This window comes from Girardinichthys multiradiatus, chromosome 14, assembly GCF_021462225.1.
Source record: "Girardinichthys multiradiatus isolate DD_20200921_A chromosome 14, DD_fGirMul_XY1, whole genome shotgun sequence".
NCBI classification, from domain to species: domain Eukaryota; kingdom Metazoa; phylum Chordata; class Actinopteri; order Cyprinodontiformes; family Goodeidae; genus Girardinichthys; species Girardinichthys multiradiatus.
In genome coordinates, this window is record NC_061807.1 from 20,609,464 (window position 1) to 20,627,238 (window position 17,775).

At 38.5% G+C, this 17,775-nt stretch overlaps 1 protein-coding gene across 1 annotated transcript; it reads right to left on the bottom strand.

The window, feature by feature from the left end:
* Window positions 1–14,493: 14,493 nt before the first annotated feature.
* On the bottom strand, window positions 14,494–17,125 carry LOC124880196 (DNA damage-inducible transcript 4-like protein). Its single transcript, XM_047385148.1, has 3 exons — window positions 16,975–17,125; window positions 16,688–16,817; window positions 14,494–16,352 (listed from the first exon to the last, which is right to left on the bottom strand). The coding sequence occupies exons 2-3, from the start codon at window positions 16,791–16,793 to the stop codon at window positions 15,862–15,864; spliced, it is 597 nt and encodes a 198-aa protein (XP_047241104.1). The 5' UTR covers window positions 16,794–16,817; window positions 16,975–17,125; the 3' UTR covers window positions 14,494–15,861.
* Window positions 17,126–17,775: the final 650 nt, after the last annotated feature.

Here is a 17,775-nt window from a genome sequence, read left to right on the forward strand (position 1 = left end):
AGCAGGTCATGAATCTGTTTTTAGGAACATACTACCAGTACTGTTTAATGTTGTCTTAACAAGCAAATCAAACTTCAGATCAAATCAGATCAAATCTCACAAACTATTTTGGAATGAACTGAATGATTTGCAGCTTCCCGCCATGACAAAAAAGAAAGTAAAGCCTCTTTAAACTCCAGGATTTTACTCACCAGACCATAAGAAACGTGATCTACTCTTTATCAGGTTTTATAACAATAAATATCTAACATTAAATGTCCAAACGCACGCAACAGTTTTGTACACTGTCACTATCTACTAAGATGAAGCCAGTACGGTGAAGCTTGTGGAAATACAAGTACAGGACTGTAAAAAAGGGTAAAAGATTTCTTCTGTTTTAGCCTTTTTGTCGCACTTTAATGTTCCAGGGCATCAAACTAGTTTTAATGTTAGATAAAGATAACCTGAGTAAATATAAAATGCAGTTTTAAAAGATGATTTCATGTATTAAGGGAAAAAAAGCTCTCCAAACCACCTTGACCCTATGTGAAAAAAACGAACTGCCCACATTAAACCTAATAACTTGTTCTGCGTCACTTGAGGTAAACAAATGCCTTTAAGTGTGATAACTGACAATTAGCCTTTTACATCACTCTAAATGGTTTTTGGCCTACTCTTCCTTTCAGAATTATTCAATTTTACCCCAACTGAATGCTTGTTTAAGGTCATGCCACAGCAAGTCTGTATTTAAGTCGAGACTTTGACTAGACCCCTGCAAAATATTGAATTCTGCTAGAAAACAAAATGTATGGTTCCAAGAATTATGTCAAGTAGTTTAGGTTCCCAAGAAGCAAAACACCCCCAGATCATGTACTACCAGCACCATGTTTGATTGGCAGTACAATGTTCTTGTTTTTAAATGCTGTGTTAGGTATTTTAGGCGTTATGTGCTGTTTTTTGAGTTGGGATTGGTCGTTAGCTACAAGTTTTCATATATAGTCACATTGGTTTGGAAAGACATTTTCTCCTGATAAATGAAATCACAATTTGAAAACTGAATTTTGCCTTTACTCTGGTTATCTTTTTCTGTCTTCAACATTTCTGATAATCTCAAAAACATTTTAACTGCAACAAAAATATGTAAAAACGGAAGGAATCTGTAATGGACAAATCATTTTTAATGGCACTGTACATCCTGGAGTTGAAGAGTTTATAGACTCACTATCTGCATCAATCATTTGAAGCAGTTGCTTTGTTTATAATGATGTATTAATCTCGTACAGTTGAGTAGTTTTGACCACTCTTTGATCCACATTGATCAGGTTATTGAGGTATATAGACAAATCTCTAAGGGTTCCTTTACAGCTTCCTGAGGTGGGGTACGACACTTTAGGGTTAGAGTTTTTCAGCCTTTCCGTTGTAAACGTGTTTTCTGCTGATTGTGTTTTTTTTTTTATTGTTTGCAAGGTCTTTAAGTCCTGCAGCAAAATAATCCCAAAGCATCATTCCTTCACAGTTAGTTCAAGGTATTTGTACTAATATGCTGCTTAATCTTTGCCATAGGTGATACAGTGAATTATGACCAAACATCTTAATTTTGGTCTCATCTGACCAGAGGACATTAATCCTTGGCTGTGTAATGTGACACAGCATTTTTTTAAAAGAAAACACAAAGTTCTACTTACTTGGCAAATTCCTATTCAGAGTCAAAATTGACTTTAAAATCCTATAATCCAGGCCAATGTTCATTCCCTTTTTTTAGTTTATTTCTACAACCTGTGAGGTGATCACCAAACATGTTTAAACTCCAATTTTTATAGCAACGCGTGTCAAAAACAGCTCTTCAGTCTGTTAAACTTTTGGATTCATTTGGCGTCTTGTTATATAATCTGTGCTCTAAGTCTGGAAAGTCATTATAAAATGCCTTCCTTATAAATTAATTACCTTCAAAGAACATTTTAAGATGGTTTAGATCTCAAACAGATGCGATTTTGCCTGGAAATAGGTAGGGAGAAGAGAAATAGATCTAATAAAAACAAGTGTTTAATTAAGCAAACGTTAAATGAGAAGATCTGCAGTTAACTTCTGGTGACCAAGAGCACATATCTGCAGTCAGATAGCATGTTCTTAAATGTGTTAAGTGTTATCTGTTCCCATTGATTTACCATGAAGATACTTAAGAGATAATAGGACGTCATCTGTCGTTTTAGTTGAGCTAAATATGGAAATTTGCAAATCAATAAAAATCAACTCTTCAGTAAATATTATGAAAGCCTAAAACTGATAACACTGAAGGTTGCAAAATGGCCAGGTCAGAGAACAAAGTCAAGTTTAACTAAAGTGATCTGAGGGATTAGAGATGCACAAACTGAATGAAAAGTTGTGAAAAATATTTAAATTGGATTTTATATGGTTTTTGTCATGTTGCTGCTGCTTCACTTCTGTTTATTTTAGACTTTTATTCTATCTTTACCACCCTTTTTATTGTGAGATACATATTTTAATGTTTTAAAATCTTCTTAAGTAATAAATCTCTTTTTTCATGAGGTGTTGAAGAGGTGTGTAGTGGGAATCACTGCAAACCCTTTCTGTTTGCAGCGGTGATGGAGAGGTAGACAGATGAGGTGAAACAGGGGTCACCATGAAGTACACTAAGACGGTCACATTATATTGTGATCTGCAGTGAGATTATAGGAAGCAGGCTGAAGAGAGCTTTGAGAGGTGAAAGTATGCTTTGGAGAGAAGAGGATGTAAAGAACAGTGGTGGTTCTTCTCGCATGAATGGCAACCTGGTGAACCCCTTTTTCTAGACCCACACTTTCACCTGCTAAACAATATTAAACCAAACCCAAACTGTTCTCCCGAAAAAGCCTCTATATGCAAAAACAGCAACCTTTTATAATGCAACTTTCATAAAGAAATAAGAACTATGTAAGCTAATAGTAATGATCTGTTTAATGTTGCTTTTGTGTTTTATGAAAATAATTGTCTTAAACTTTATTTAGAAAGACCAAAAGACAGCTAGAATTTGCTGTATTTTATTGTTTGCTTGTTTTGTTTTCACAAATCACAAATAATCACAATAATTGTTAGTTTGACCACTCTATGTACTTTTCACTTTTGTTTCCACCTAAGGTGGTCAGATTGCTTAAAAGCATTGAAATACTCTCTTTAGTGTTTTTATAAATAAAATGCAAGTTTTAATTATCCTAGCTTTATCATGGGTAAGAGGGTATAGACAATGAATGGATATTTATTATGTGCACTGCACAGCAGGGTGCTTACTCCCCATTAACTGCAAATGCAAATAACATTGACCTTTTTTGTTGAGCCTGGAGTCCTTTCTGCCCCATTACCCCCCCCCCCCCCCCCCCCCCCCCCCCCCCCCCCTTTATGGAGGTCTTATGGAGGCCCAGGATGCTTTGATAGCGGCCTTTAGCTCATCCAGAGTTTTGGGTCTTGAGTCTCTCAACGTTCTCTTCACAATATCCCACAGATTCTCTATGGGGTTCAGGTCAGGAGAGTTGGCAGGCCAATTGAGCACAGTGATACCATGGTCAGTAAACCATTTACCAGTGGTTTTGGCACTGTGAGCAGGTGCCAGGTCGTGCTGAAAAATGAAATCTTCATCTCCATAAAGCTTTTCAGCAGATGGAAGCACGAACTGCTCCAAAATCTCCTGATAGCTAGCTGCATTGATCCTGCCCTTGATAAAACACAGTGGACCAACACCAGCAGCTGACACGGCACCCAGACCATCACTGACTATGGGTACTTGACACTGGACTTCTGGCATTTTGGCATTTCCTTCTCCCCAGTCTTCCTCTAGACTCTGGCACCTTGATTTCCGAATGACATGCAGAATTTGCTTTCATCTGAAAAAAGTACTTTGGACCACTGAGCAACAGTCCAGTGCTGCTTCTCTGTAGCCCAGGTCAGGCGCTTCTGCCGCTGTTTCTGGTTCAAAAGTGGCTTGACCTGGGGAATGCGGCACCTGTAGCCCATTTCCTGCACACGCCTGTGCACGGTGGCTCTGGATGTTTCTACTCCAGACTCAGTCCACTGCTTCCGCAGGTCCTCCAAGGTCTGGAATCGGCCCTTCTCCACAATCTTCCTCAGGGTCCGGTCACCTCTTCTCGTTGTGCAGCGTTTTCTGCCACACTTTTTCCTTCCCACAGACTTCCCACTGAGGTGCCTTGATACAGCACTCTGGGAACAGCCTATTCGTTCAGAAATGTCTTTCTGTGTCTTACCCTCTTGCTTGAGGGTGTCAATAGTGGCCTTCTGGACAGCAGTCAGGTCGGCAGTCTTACCCATGATTGGGGTTTTGAGTGATGAACCAGGCTGGGAGTTTTAAAGGCCTCAGGAATCTTTTGCAGGTGTTTAGAGTTAACTCGTTGATTCAGATGATTAGGTTCATAGCTCGTTTAGAGACCCTTTTAATGATATGCTAATTTTGTGAGATAGGAATTTTGGGTTTTCATGAGCTGTATGCCAAAATCATCCGTATTAAGACAATAAAAGACCTGAAATATTTCAGTTAGTGTGCAATGAATCTAAAATATATGAATGTTAAATTTTCATCATTACATTATGGAAAATAAAGAACTTTATCACAATATGCTAATATTTTGAGAAGGACCTGTATAGACAGCAGGTTTAGCTGGAGAGGGCTCAGCTGAAGATATTGAGATAATCACTGGGTATGGCCAAAATGGACAGGATTAAAAATGAGTTTCTTACAGAGACCGCTCTGGTTTATTTAAAGTGAAAAATAAAAATACAAGGCTGAGATGATTGAAAGTTGGGGAGGGACAGCGGACATATTTGACCAAGGATGATGAAAATGGAGCTGCTAGAGAGGCGGTGGGTACTGTTGGTAGGTAGGCTGTAGATACGTCCATGTACCTACAGAGCAGGTACATGGAAGTAATAATGTAAAGAGCCAGGGTTACAATAGAAGATGCTACAATGAGATGGAGGCAGATGATCAGACAACTTAAATACTCTATCTTATCTTATGGATATGTATATAGAGGGGCATTGTCCGAGCTTCTGCTGGCAACAACTTAATGCTCACCCTCTACCGATGATCCACATGGCCCTGTCTTTTAGTGTTTAACCCTTTCTCTCTCCTAGACATGGCGATTGACTGAGCTTTTACTGTGACTAATTATACGTGCTCTCTTTCAGACTCTAACCTTGAAAACTGGCTCAGAGATTATCTGTTCTTTCTTTCTAGGTGAAATGACTAAAGGAGCTACATCCACTAACATTTACTTTTCCTTCCCATAGAAAGGACTCCTGGAGCAGTGCTACTTTGTTCTTTTTGTGTCTCTGCTCTGTTCTCTCAAACCCCCAGTCGGTCATGGCAGATGGCCGTTCACACTGAGCCTGGTTCGGCTGGAGGTTTCTTCCTGTTAAAAGGGAGTTTTTCCTCTCCACTGTCGCTACATGCATGCTCAGTATGAGGGATTGCTGCAAAGTCAACGCCAGTGACTGTCCACTGTCTCTAAATGCTCATCCAGGAGGAGGGAATGCTGCAAGTCACTGACTGGATGCAATCTGCTGGGTTTCCTTAGATAGAAAAACTTTTTATCCAATTTGAATAAATAACTGAATCTGACTGCACTGTTCAATGGTTACGATTAATTGGTACTTGACTGTTGTGAAGTGCCTTGAGACGACGTGTGTTGTGAATTGGCGCTATATAAATAAACTGAATTGAATTGAATTATGTTCTGCGTAACTCACTAATTAGAGTGTGGTCTTAAATAAATAACATTAAAATGTTCTTGTTATTCTGACCAAGCACACCAGGGTTATTTTTGTAGGTCTTGTTTCATTTAGAAGCACAACTTTGCTGGCAGGATACTGAAGGCCAAAAAACTTTTAAATGTTTTGTTTTTATACATTACTACACAAACAGCAAGTCTGAAAACACCCGCCGACAACAACGTAAACTTTAACATAAAGAAAAAATGAAATCCAAAAGAAAATGTGTTGTTTACTGAAAATATACACAAACCTAGATTAGTAGGATAAACACATTAAGATCAGACACTCAGGCTCTCCAGCCAAGTTCATCAGATTTCCATCTACCAAAAAAGGAGGTTGTTAAAGGGAAACATGGTATCAGGCCTGGCATATCTCTAGGACTCCACAACAAACAGGCCTATCCTGTGACTTTGAGCCTCCCTGTCAGCTCCTGAGGGGACAGAAAGGTGGCTTGAAGTTGGTAAACATCTGAGGGATTGTGCAATCACTGTTCTCAGTACGACTGACTCTGCTAGGCTGCGACAGCAATAAAAAGCACTGCCCCTCTCTGTGCAAGCTTAGATGAATCATGTTGACACCAGGGATCTCAAGTGCCACCATTAGATTCATCAGCTTTGCCAAACCAACACAGCAGAGCTGAGATTATATTGGTTTCAGCAGAATGAAAACACTTTCAGTACTTTTCCATGAGGCCTAAATTACAACAATTACAGGTCCTTCTCAAAATATTAGCATATTGTGATAAAGTTCATTATTTTCCATAATGTAATGATGAAAATTTAACATTCATATATTTTAGATTCATTGCACACTAACTGAAATATTTCAGGTCTTTTATGGTCTTAATACGGATGATTTTGGCATACAGCTCATGAAAACCCAAAATTCCTATCTCACAAAATTAGCATATCATTAAAAGGGTCTCTAAACGAGCTATGAACCTAATCATCTGAATCAACGAGTTAACTCTAAACACCTGCAAAAGATTCCTGAGGCCTTTAAAACTCCCAGCCTGGTTCATCACTCAAAACCCCAATCATGGGTAAGACTGCCGACCTGACTGCTGTCCAGAAGGCCACTATTGACACCCTCAAGCAAGAGGGTAAGACACAGAAAGACATTTCTGAACGAATAGGCTGTTCCCAGAGTGCTGTATCAAGGCACCTCAGTGGGAAGTCTGTGGGAAGGAAAAAGTGTGGCAGAAAACGCTGCACAACGAGAAGAGGTGACCGGACCCTGAGGAAGATTGTGGAGAAGGGCTGATTCCAGACCTTGGGGGACCTGCGGAAGCAGTGGACTGAGTCTGGAGTAGAAACATCCAGAGCCACCGTGCACAGGCGTGTGCAGGAAATGGGCTACAGGTGCCGCATTCCCCAGGTCAAGCCACTTTTGAACCAGAAACAGCGGCAGAAGCGCCTGACCTGGGCTACAGAGAAGCAGCACTGGACTGTTGCTCAGTGGTCCAAAGTACTTTTTTCAGATGAAAGCAAATTCTGCATGTCATTCTTAAATCAAGGTGCCAGAGTCTGGAGGAAGACTGGGGAGAAGGAAATGCTAAAATGCCAGAAGTCCAGTGTCAAGTACCCACAGTCAGTGATGGTCTGGGGTGCCGTGTCAGCTGCTGGTGTTGGTCCACTGTGTTTTATCAAGGGCAGGGTCAATGCAGCTAGCTGTCAGGAGATTTTGGAGCACTTCATGCTTCCATCTGCTGAAAAGCTTTATGGAGATGAATATTTCATTTTTCAGCACGACCTGGCACCTGCTCACAGTGCCAAAACCACTGGTAAATGGTTTACTGACCATGGTATCACTGTGCTCAATTGGCCTGCCAACTCTCCTGACCTGAACCCCATAGAGAATCTGTGGGATATTGTGAAGAGAACGTTGAGAGACTCAAGACCCAACACTCTGGATGAGCTAAAGGCCGCTATCGAAGCATCCTGGGCCTCCATAAGACCTCAGCAGTGCCACAGGCTGATTGCCTCCATGCCACGCCGCATCGAAGCAGTCATTTCTGCAAAAGGATTCCCGACCAAGTATTGAGTGCATAACTGTACATGATTATTTGAAGGTTGACGTTTTTTGTATTAAAAACACTTTTCTTTTATTGGTCGGATGAAATATGCTAATTTTGTGAGATAGGAATTTTGGGTTTTCATGAGCTGTATGCCAAAATCATCCATATTAAGACAATAAAGGACCTGAAATATTTCAGTTAGTGTGCAATAAATCTAAAATATATGAATGTTAAATTTTCATCATGACATTATGGAAAATAATGAACTTTACCACAATATGCTAATATTTTGAGAAGGACCTGTATGTTGCAGTGGCCCCTCAGTAAAGAGATATGATACCTTAGATTTTTTTCTTGATGAAAACATTCAATTGAAATATGTGAAAACAATGATTAAAACATTGCTACTTAGAAATTTTTTTTTTAATTAAGTTTCCTGCTAAAGTTAAATGTATCAAAGTATAAAACTGAATCCAGGAGAATGCAGCCACCCTTGTAGCAAACTGTCAGGGCATAATGAAAAACAGCTATAATCACCCACACCTAGCCATAATAAACATGTAAAGAAATGTGGTTATATTACTTGCCAAAATCAGATGTGTAATAGTCCACAGCTGTCCAATCATCAAGACAAAATTTAATCAATTGAAAGTGAGGCCAGCTGACATTAGAGAAGGGGAATATAATCTAGCCTAGTTTAGCAAAACACTGTATAACACAATGGGTTTATTCATACATCCATCGATTCCTTCTCATTTTCATTTATTTATTCATGTTGCCAATTTAGATGAGAATCTTGACATAGTATTGCCTAATCTTTCAAAAAAGATATGAAACGCTTAAGAATAAAGACAGGAAACTCTGAAAAACAATTATCTCAGCCTAGCGATAGATTTACAATGAGACGGTGATCCTTACATTTGACTTCATTTATTTATCTCAAATCCTTTAAATCAAATATCAAAATATCAAAATGGAACAAAAGAAAGCTAAGCTATTAGCATAAAGAAGTAAACTCAAGTTAGCCTAGCAGGGACAGACATTGTATAGCACAAGTTTGTTAGATGCACCTATTTTTTGCTAAATTTTCAATTCATACATTTTTATTAATGTTTAATTTGCTTGAATTATAAACTAGACAAAGCTAGCTTAGCATACCCTAGCAAAACGTTTACAATAAGACAGACATTTATTTGTTTGTCTGATTCAAATCTAATATAAAGCCATAAACATAAAGTGAGGTGAAAGCAAACACCAACTAGCCTAACCTGGCCAAACCTTCTTTAACATAGAACTTATTTTTATTTATTTATTAATTTCCTTCATTTATTCCTAGATTAACTAGATAAATATAAGTTAAATGAGAAGCCTAATTCACCACTCCCAAATCTTTTATTTAAAATAAAAAAGCCCAAGAGAAAGCAAGCTCAACTGGAAACCCTGAAAAAAACAATACCTAGCCAAAACATTTAGAATAATAATACAGTATACTTCTCATTTGAATTATTTTGATTACTTATCTATTGCAAATCTTTCTAAAAAAAAAACCATTAAAATATTACAAGTCAAGTCAAGTTTATTTATATAGCGCTTTTCAGCAACAAGGCACTCAAAGTGCTGTACATGAGGAAAAACATTACAATGATACAGAAAATCAAACACAGAAAAACAAATCAAATGACATTAATAATCCTTGGGAATTTATTGGTAAGAGCTGGTTCTAATCCAATCTTTCTAATAAAGGTTATTAGATCATTAAGTCCTCTGTGGTGAGGAATTCATCCTGTGCTAGAAGAAAAATGATAATATTAATCCTTAAGGGCACTGGTATGAGGCAGTTGTGGTCCCATCATTCAAATAAGCTGGGTCACTGGTATAAAACAGTTTTAGTCCAAACTTTTTAAAAACTAATAATGTTTGGTTGTCACTGGTATGAAATTGTTGTAATACAATCCTTCTAAGAAATCTAAAAATCTCTGGTCATTGGTGTAAAAACAGCTTTAGTCAAATTTTCATATACTAATAATATTTGGCTTTTACTGGTAATCCTTCTGAGAAATCTGAAAATCTATGAAAAGTAAGGAAATCACACATTTAGGTAAAGTAAGATAGGAGGGAAAAAAAAAATCATATTTCAGACTCTATTCTGAGCAGAATACAGTCTGAAGTAGTACAAAAAAAAACCTCAGCAGGGGTAAGCAACACACACATAAGTAAAGATTTAGCAAGGTACGGTGTACAGCAAGATTCAAACTTGTTTATTAATAGCACAGATAGCAAATACTTGGCTTTACCTGAAGCAAAACTTATTAATGTATTCATTCCCATACTCATTAGAGGAAAATGTTTGATGAGAACCCTCATTTGGCAATTTCAAATATCTAACTTCAAATATTAAAGTTGAGCCAAGAGAAACCTAGCTTAACTTAGCATAGATGCAGGGTACACTGTAAATTAATTAGCCTAACTTAGCCAAATATTAACAAAAACACAGTGCACATTTATTTATTTCAAACCTTTCTGATCATATAGCAAAGACCAATTAGCCTAACCAGGCCAAACATTGTTTGACACAGAAAGTGTTTCATTCATTAATTCCTATATTTATTAGATGGATATAAGATGAAAAGCTCAATTTCTCTCTACCAAGTCTTTTATTTTTGAAAATGTAAAAGCTAACTCAACTAAACATTAGACTGGAAACACTGATAATGATTACCCTAGCCTAGCCAAACATTTATAATCAAAAGAACACACATCACACGTGTATTTAAAGTATAACACATTAACATAGAGTGGAGTAAAAGCTAGCTTATCAGCACGGAGGAAGCTAACGCTAGTTAGCCTAACATGGCCAAACATTGTATAACCAGAACATGTTTTTATTGATCTATTCATTTATTTATCCCTGTATTACTCAGGTGAATAAAAGTTGGACAAGCTAATTTACCACTCCCAAGGCTTTTACCGAAAGCTAGTTCAAATTAACATGCACAGAGAGACAATACTCATTATGTTGACCTATTAAGTTATTTATTTATGCATAAAACATTGTATGAGAATGTTAATGAAACAATCTCAAATTAATTTCTTAAAATGGGGAACTGGAGCCAGGAGAAAGCTAACTTATCTTAGCATGGAGACAGGAAACCTTCAAATATATATAAAAATTTTGTTAAGTCTTAAGTCTAAGTCTAGAGATCTCCCACTTTACAGCTTAGAGAAATTTCAGATAAAACATGAAAGTGAAGTCAGGTGAAGCCGGCTCATCTTGACAAACATATAGTTAGCCTACCCTACACCATAGCACCTTTGAAGTTGGTTGCAAATTTACAGCCTAAATAATAAAAAAAACTATTTTGCCCAATTCAGGTGTCAATGCAGGTGTTTTATAGTTTACGTCATACTTCAAGGTCTCTGCTGCGTTGTAGGCATTCACAGGCTCAACAATGCAGAGCTGTACTCCTGACCCACATTAACACAGCAGGGCAAAGTGATCAGAAAGAGCTGTGTGTGACCCAGGCGAAATGATCAGTACTTCTTTGTCCGACCACAATGACACTGCATCTTGCATAACGTCATGTGATCTTTTCATTAAGTGCAATAACAGTGTCAGTCTGTTCAGTAGCTTTGTACATAAATGACGTCACAACTTAATTGGGCACAGTTTTATACAAAGTGGCCAACTATTAGATGAAGATAGCTGTTCCTCAGCCTCAAATGCTTTTACAAAAAGGATTATTAGGAAAGGAACAAAAGAAAGAGTTTGGCAAAAATCTCATCGGAGTGCCAAAATTATTTAACTTTAAAAGGATTCTAGTGGGACAAAACTTTGAAAGTAATTAATAGGATGTGTAAGAGGATTGAAGTAAAGTTCTGTCAGGAGACAGAAGCAAAGTTTTGAAATGGGGCATTGCCACCTCCCCAGGGAGAAACGTTTGACTTTTTTGACTCTTTGGTAACTATGGAGCAAAATCACAGAGACCATCAATGGGTGGGTTAAAGAACTACATTTTGCTACAGTTCAGCCTTAACATATTAAAATTCATTAATTTTAGTCTGGAGTATGAGTTTTGTTTACTTTCCTTTATCATGCCACTGCAATTTATTTTTATGTTCCTTTGTGACTGCAAAGTTGTAAAGCACTTTGAATTGACTTGTTGCTGAAATGTGCTATATAAATAAGCTTGGCTTGTCTAAAGTGGCTAATGAGTGAGAAATGCCACACAGCCACACAAACAGTCCAAATGTTGAACTACAGTCCAAACTATAAGGAGCTAATAGTGCATGAGAAAAAGTTGATTCTTTAGTTTTACTCCTGAATTGGCATGTAAATCAGTTCCCTTTAACGATAACAGTAATTTGTGCAAGTGCAGAGCCTAGCATATAATACTTACATACTTGGAATTAATATGAAAAGCAAACTAACCTAAATGTCCTTATATTCTCTAAAAACATGAACTAGATACAACTTCCTCAATTTTGGTGTTTTCAGAGCTTTTATACATTGGTTACCTAAAGATACCTTTCATATCAGACTTCAGTAATTTATTCCAAGAGGTAAAACTGATGCTCAAAAATACAGGTCCTTCTCAAAATATTAGCATATTGTGATAAAGTTCATTATTTTTCATAATGTCATGATGAAAATTTAACATTCATATATTTTAGATTCATTGCACACTAACTGAAATATTTCAGGTCTTTTATTGTCTTAATACGGATGATTTTGGCATACAGCTCATGAAAACCCAAAATTCCTATCTCACAAAATTAGCATATTTCATCCGACCAATAAAAGAAAAGTGTTTTTAATACAAAAAACGTCAACCTTCAAATAATCATGTACAGTTATGCACTCAATACTTGGTCGGGAATCCTTTTGCAGAAATGACTGCTTCAATGCGGCGTGGCATGGAGGCAATCAGCCTGTGGCACTGCTGAGGTCTTATGGAGGCCCAGGATGCTTCGATAGCAGCCTTTAGCTCATCCAGAGTGTTGGGTCTTGAGTCTCTCAACGTTCTCTTCACAATATCCCACAGATTCTCTATGGGGTTCAGGTCCGGAGAGTTGGCAGGCCAATTGAGCACAGTGATACCATGGTCAGTAAACCATTTACCAGTGGTTTTGGCACTGTGAGCAGGTGCCAGGTCGTGCTGAAAAATGAAATCTTCATCTCCATAAAGCTTTTCAGCAGATGGAAGCATGAAGTGCTCCAAAATCTCCTGATAGCTAGCTGCATTGATCCTGCCCTTGATAAAACACAGTGGACCAACACCAGCAGCTGACACGGCACCCCAGACCATCACTGACTGTGGGTACTTGACACTAGACTTCTGGCATTTTGGCATTTCCTTCTCCCCAGTCTTCCTCCAGACTCTGGCACCTTGATTTCCGAATGACATGCAGAATTTGCTTTCATCCGAAAAAAGTACTTTGGATGACTGAGCAACAGTCCAGTGCTGCTTCTCTGTAGCCCAGGTCAGGCGCTTCTGCCGCTGTTTCTGGTTCAAAAGTGGCTTGACCTGGGGAATGCGGCACCTGTAGCCCATTTCCTGCACACGCCTGTGCACGGTGGCTCTGGATGTTTCTACTCCAGACTCAGTCCACTGCTTCCGCAGGTCCCCCAAGGTCTGGAATCAGCCCTTCTCCATAATCTTCCTCAGGGTCCGGTCACCTCTTCTTGTTGTGCAGCGTTTTCTGCCACACTTTTTCCTTCCCACAGACTTCCCACTGAGGTGCCTTGATACAGCACTCTGGGAACAGCCTATTCGTTCAGAAATGTCTTTCTGTGTCTTACCCTCTTGCTTGAGGGTGTCAATAGTGGCCTTCTGGACAGCAGTCAGGTCGGCAGTCTTACCCATGATTGGGGTTTTGAGTGATGAACCAGGCTGGGAGTTTTAAAGGCCTCAGGAATCTTTTGCAGGTGTTTAGAGTTAACTCGTTGATTCAGATGATTAGGTTCATAGCTCGTTTAGAGACCCTTTTAATGATATGCTAATTTTGTGAGATAGGAATTTTGGGTTTTCATGAGCTGTATGCCAAAATCATCCATATTAAGACAATAAAAGACCTGAAATATTTCAGTTAGTGTGCAATGAATCTAAAATATATGAATGTTAAATTTTCATCATGACATTATGGAAAATAAAGAACTTTATCACAATATGCTAATATTTTGAGAAGGACCTGTATGCATTTACAGATTTTGATCTGCTTTTGATGATTATGGCCTACAGCTAATGAAAATCTAAGAAAATTAGACTATTGCATGAGACCAATTAAAATATGTTTAAAACCAAACTGCTGGTTTACAGAAAAGGTTGTCCATGTATTGTATAGTACATGGACTATTTGTTCAGGGCTCCTTAGAATAAATTACTACAATGTGACATAGCTAACCATTAAAAGTTTTCAAACCAAACCTATGCTCACCTTAAGCCATGTATGGAAAATCTGGATCAATGTAAGACCCAACAGCTTAACCTAATTAGATCAAATTTGGTGCAAAGTGCCTCAACTGATTTCATTCATGTTGTCTGGTTAACATTGCCTTCTAAAAAAGGCAGGCAGAATATTCATACAAGCTAGCTAAACAAAAAAAAAGCCAAGTCAAACCTATATAGTGAAATTACAAGTATTTGCCTTTAACAATAAATCAGCAAAATAAGTTATATTTCATAAGTTCAAGTACACAAATTAAAAATAAAACCTCCAAATACTGAGTGAAGCAAACTTTTAATTGTATATAAAGGCTCTTGCTTTGAAAAGGTACATCTGTCAGTATAAAAATAAAAATGCATTAAAACATACACAGAACAGTTCACTGCTGTGATCAGAGTGCAGAACGTACATTTCTATAAGCGTTAAGGCCTCCGTGTTCCCTAGTGTGACAAGCTTACATCATAACAGCAGCTTTACAATTTTTTTAAAATGTTTGCAGCCCTGAACACAGCATCACAACTATGATACATATGGCTGACCAAAGACCACACAATGCTCTGGATGCCAGCCCCACATTCTTTTACTGTAAATTATTCCTTTCAAAAGTCCAGGAGCACACATTTTTACTCAGATTTGTGCAATTATTGTACTGCTCTCCCTTACAACTCTGCTAATACTGGAAAAAACTAACCTACAAAAAAAACCCCCCCAAAAAACAAACTTATTGTTGAAACAATTTTTTTCTGTAATTAGATTTATTGCCTCTTGAACAAAACTCTCATATTTGAGTTGCTGCTCTAACTTCCTCTGCTTATGTGTAAAACCAGAATTCCTCAGAAGATGCATCACTGCTGCCAAAACTTCTAAGTTGTAATATACATTTTCCTTACAATTTTTGTTTTCATCGTAGTTTTTGTTTGTATGACACTAAAAAAGATCCATCAATTCATTCTTGACCTTTGCACTCTCAACTCTTTGATCGCTCAGGCAGAATTATTGTTCCCAGAGATGCAAATCTCTGATCAGAGGAAAAGCACAAGGTTGCACAATTACAGAGAATTTGTGCAGGAGGCGTTACTTCTTAGCCCCGACACTACTGAAAAGGAACAGAGCATATATGCATGCATGAAAGTTTCTTTGATCTTGAGCAGTGTTTTGAGAACTGTAATATCCAAGCATTAAAACAATCCTCTTCCTAAACAGCAAACCTATGTTTTTATTTTTTTGAAAGAAAACAACTCCCCTCAAATTACTACAGCTTAACATTCAACGCATCTGGAAACACAGAAGTGTCTACAAAGTGGCTAGTGCCTTCAACAGAATACCCACAGTATGTCCCTTGCAAACATGTTGTGAATGCCAACATTCATTTTGAAAGGTAAATTGTAAAATGGTGCTTGAGCAAAGAACTGCTCTAAGGAAAACAAAAGGGAATTTTTAGGACTCTGAAGCTAAAGTCAGAAATATCTGGCTTGTTTTGTCTTTAAAATCTTAACCTTTCATCCAAAGCTGACTGGCTGAAGGCTGGGAGTGACAAACTGTTGTACAAGAGTGGAAAATGTGACAACTTTGGTCTCACATTTAGTTTTAAGTGCATTTCCCCTCACATGGAGCCCCTTTTCCCCTGCCAATTCCAACATAGTTCAACACCCCTCTATCACGGTCCCAGCCGAGGAGGAGTACAGTTTTTTCTTGACCAGTCGGAAACCTGGACTCAGTTTAAGCACGTTCCTGAAACTTGGGCCAAAGCAGGAACCCATGAAGAGAAAGTCCCGCAGGCTGGGCCATGCTGAACCGTCCTGCTTGAACACAAGAGTCAGCTCGAATGTGGGCACCACCGAGGCATCGTATGCAATGCGCTCCAGCTGCTTCCAGCCCTTCTCCAGCTCCAGGTGGATATACAGGACGCAGCCACGCAGGCCGCAGGGCTCACAGGACGCCAGCCAAAGGACCTCACGAGCTATCCTTCGCGTCAGCTTCTCTGGTACCAGCACAGAGGAACAGTGCAATGTTGTTTTCTTGGCCCGGGACAGGCAGTTTTCAAACATCTTCGCCAACTGGTGGCAGCTTCTGTCCTCTGTTACATCTGCAGCCATATGGGGCTCGGCCATGCAGTGATCCCAGAAATCCAACTCTGTAAAACCAAATATTTTTAATTAAAAGCACATTAAATGCAGAACAGAGGGCTAATTAAAAAATATGCAAGGAATATAATTTGCCAGCTGCAATGCACAGAAACATGCAATAAAATACCTCCAACTGATTAGAGCAAATAATTTATTAGCTCCTGGGACAGATGGGGTTAAGTATCAGCTGCAGCCCGTTTTGCAGAAAGGCTAAAGGGATGACTTCATCCTATGTAGACATCCCTCCCCCTTCCACTGCTGCAGCCATGCACCACACAGAGACAAACAAGCAGCTGGAAATAATCAACACGTTCGCCAACAATAAACCACACAGCAAACTTACCTTTCTCGACGCACACCTGGTCGTCTCGCCTTTCAACAAGGTCCGAAATGCACTCGGAGCTCTTGGTCTTCAATTTATTGGTTGCGACCATGGTGACTGTTCTCATTTATCCACTGTTCAATAGAGCCGCCTGAAATACAGAGGTAGCATCATTAAGCTCAATTAGCACCTTTTTTGAAGCCATACAAATGTAACTAACTGACGTTTCTTTCGGCGTCCCCTAAATAAAACTAATTGCGGTTTTAATGAAGCTTGCTAAACATTAGCAGTAAAATCAAACTACTCACCTTAAAGACTTAACGTTAAGTGCAATAATAACTTATAAATAAATAAATAAATCAGCCCCCGCGTCACTTTTCTCTCGGCATACGTCCCCTCACATTCAAACGCGATGGATACGGTAGAACTTTCCAGTAATATTTATACCTTCATCAACTCAGCCGGTCGGAAGGTTTAACCAATCACAGCGCGGCTTTTAAAAGCCTAACGTATACCCCTCCTGATTGGATGAAAATTCGGGAAATTAACGAGAAATTCTATACGTGGAGAACAAACGTGTTGCTATGTGAAAGAAGTGACCTGTTGGCTGTAGCCTGTTTAGTACATATTATAGGCCACGTTTATTTAGTACAGGTCCTTCTCAAAATATTAGCATATTGTGATAAAATTCATTATTTTCCATAATGTCATGATGAAAATTTAACATTTATATATTTTAGATTCATTGCACACTAACTGAAATATTTCAGGTCTTTTATTGTCTTAATACGGATGATTGTGGCATACAGCTCATGAAAACCCAAAATTCCTATCTCACAAAATTAGCATATTTCATCCGACCAATAAAAGAAAAGTGTTTTTAATACAAAAAACGTCAACCTTCAAATAATCATGTACAGTTATGCACTCAATACTTGGTCGGGAATTCTTTTGCAGAAATGACTGCTTCAATGTGGCGTGGCATGGAGGCAATCAGCCTGTGGCACTGCTGAGGTCTTATGGAGGCCCAGGATGCTTCGATAGCGGCCTTTAGCTCATCCAGAGTTTTGGGTCTTGAGTCTCTCAACGTTCTCTTCACAATATCCCAC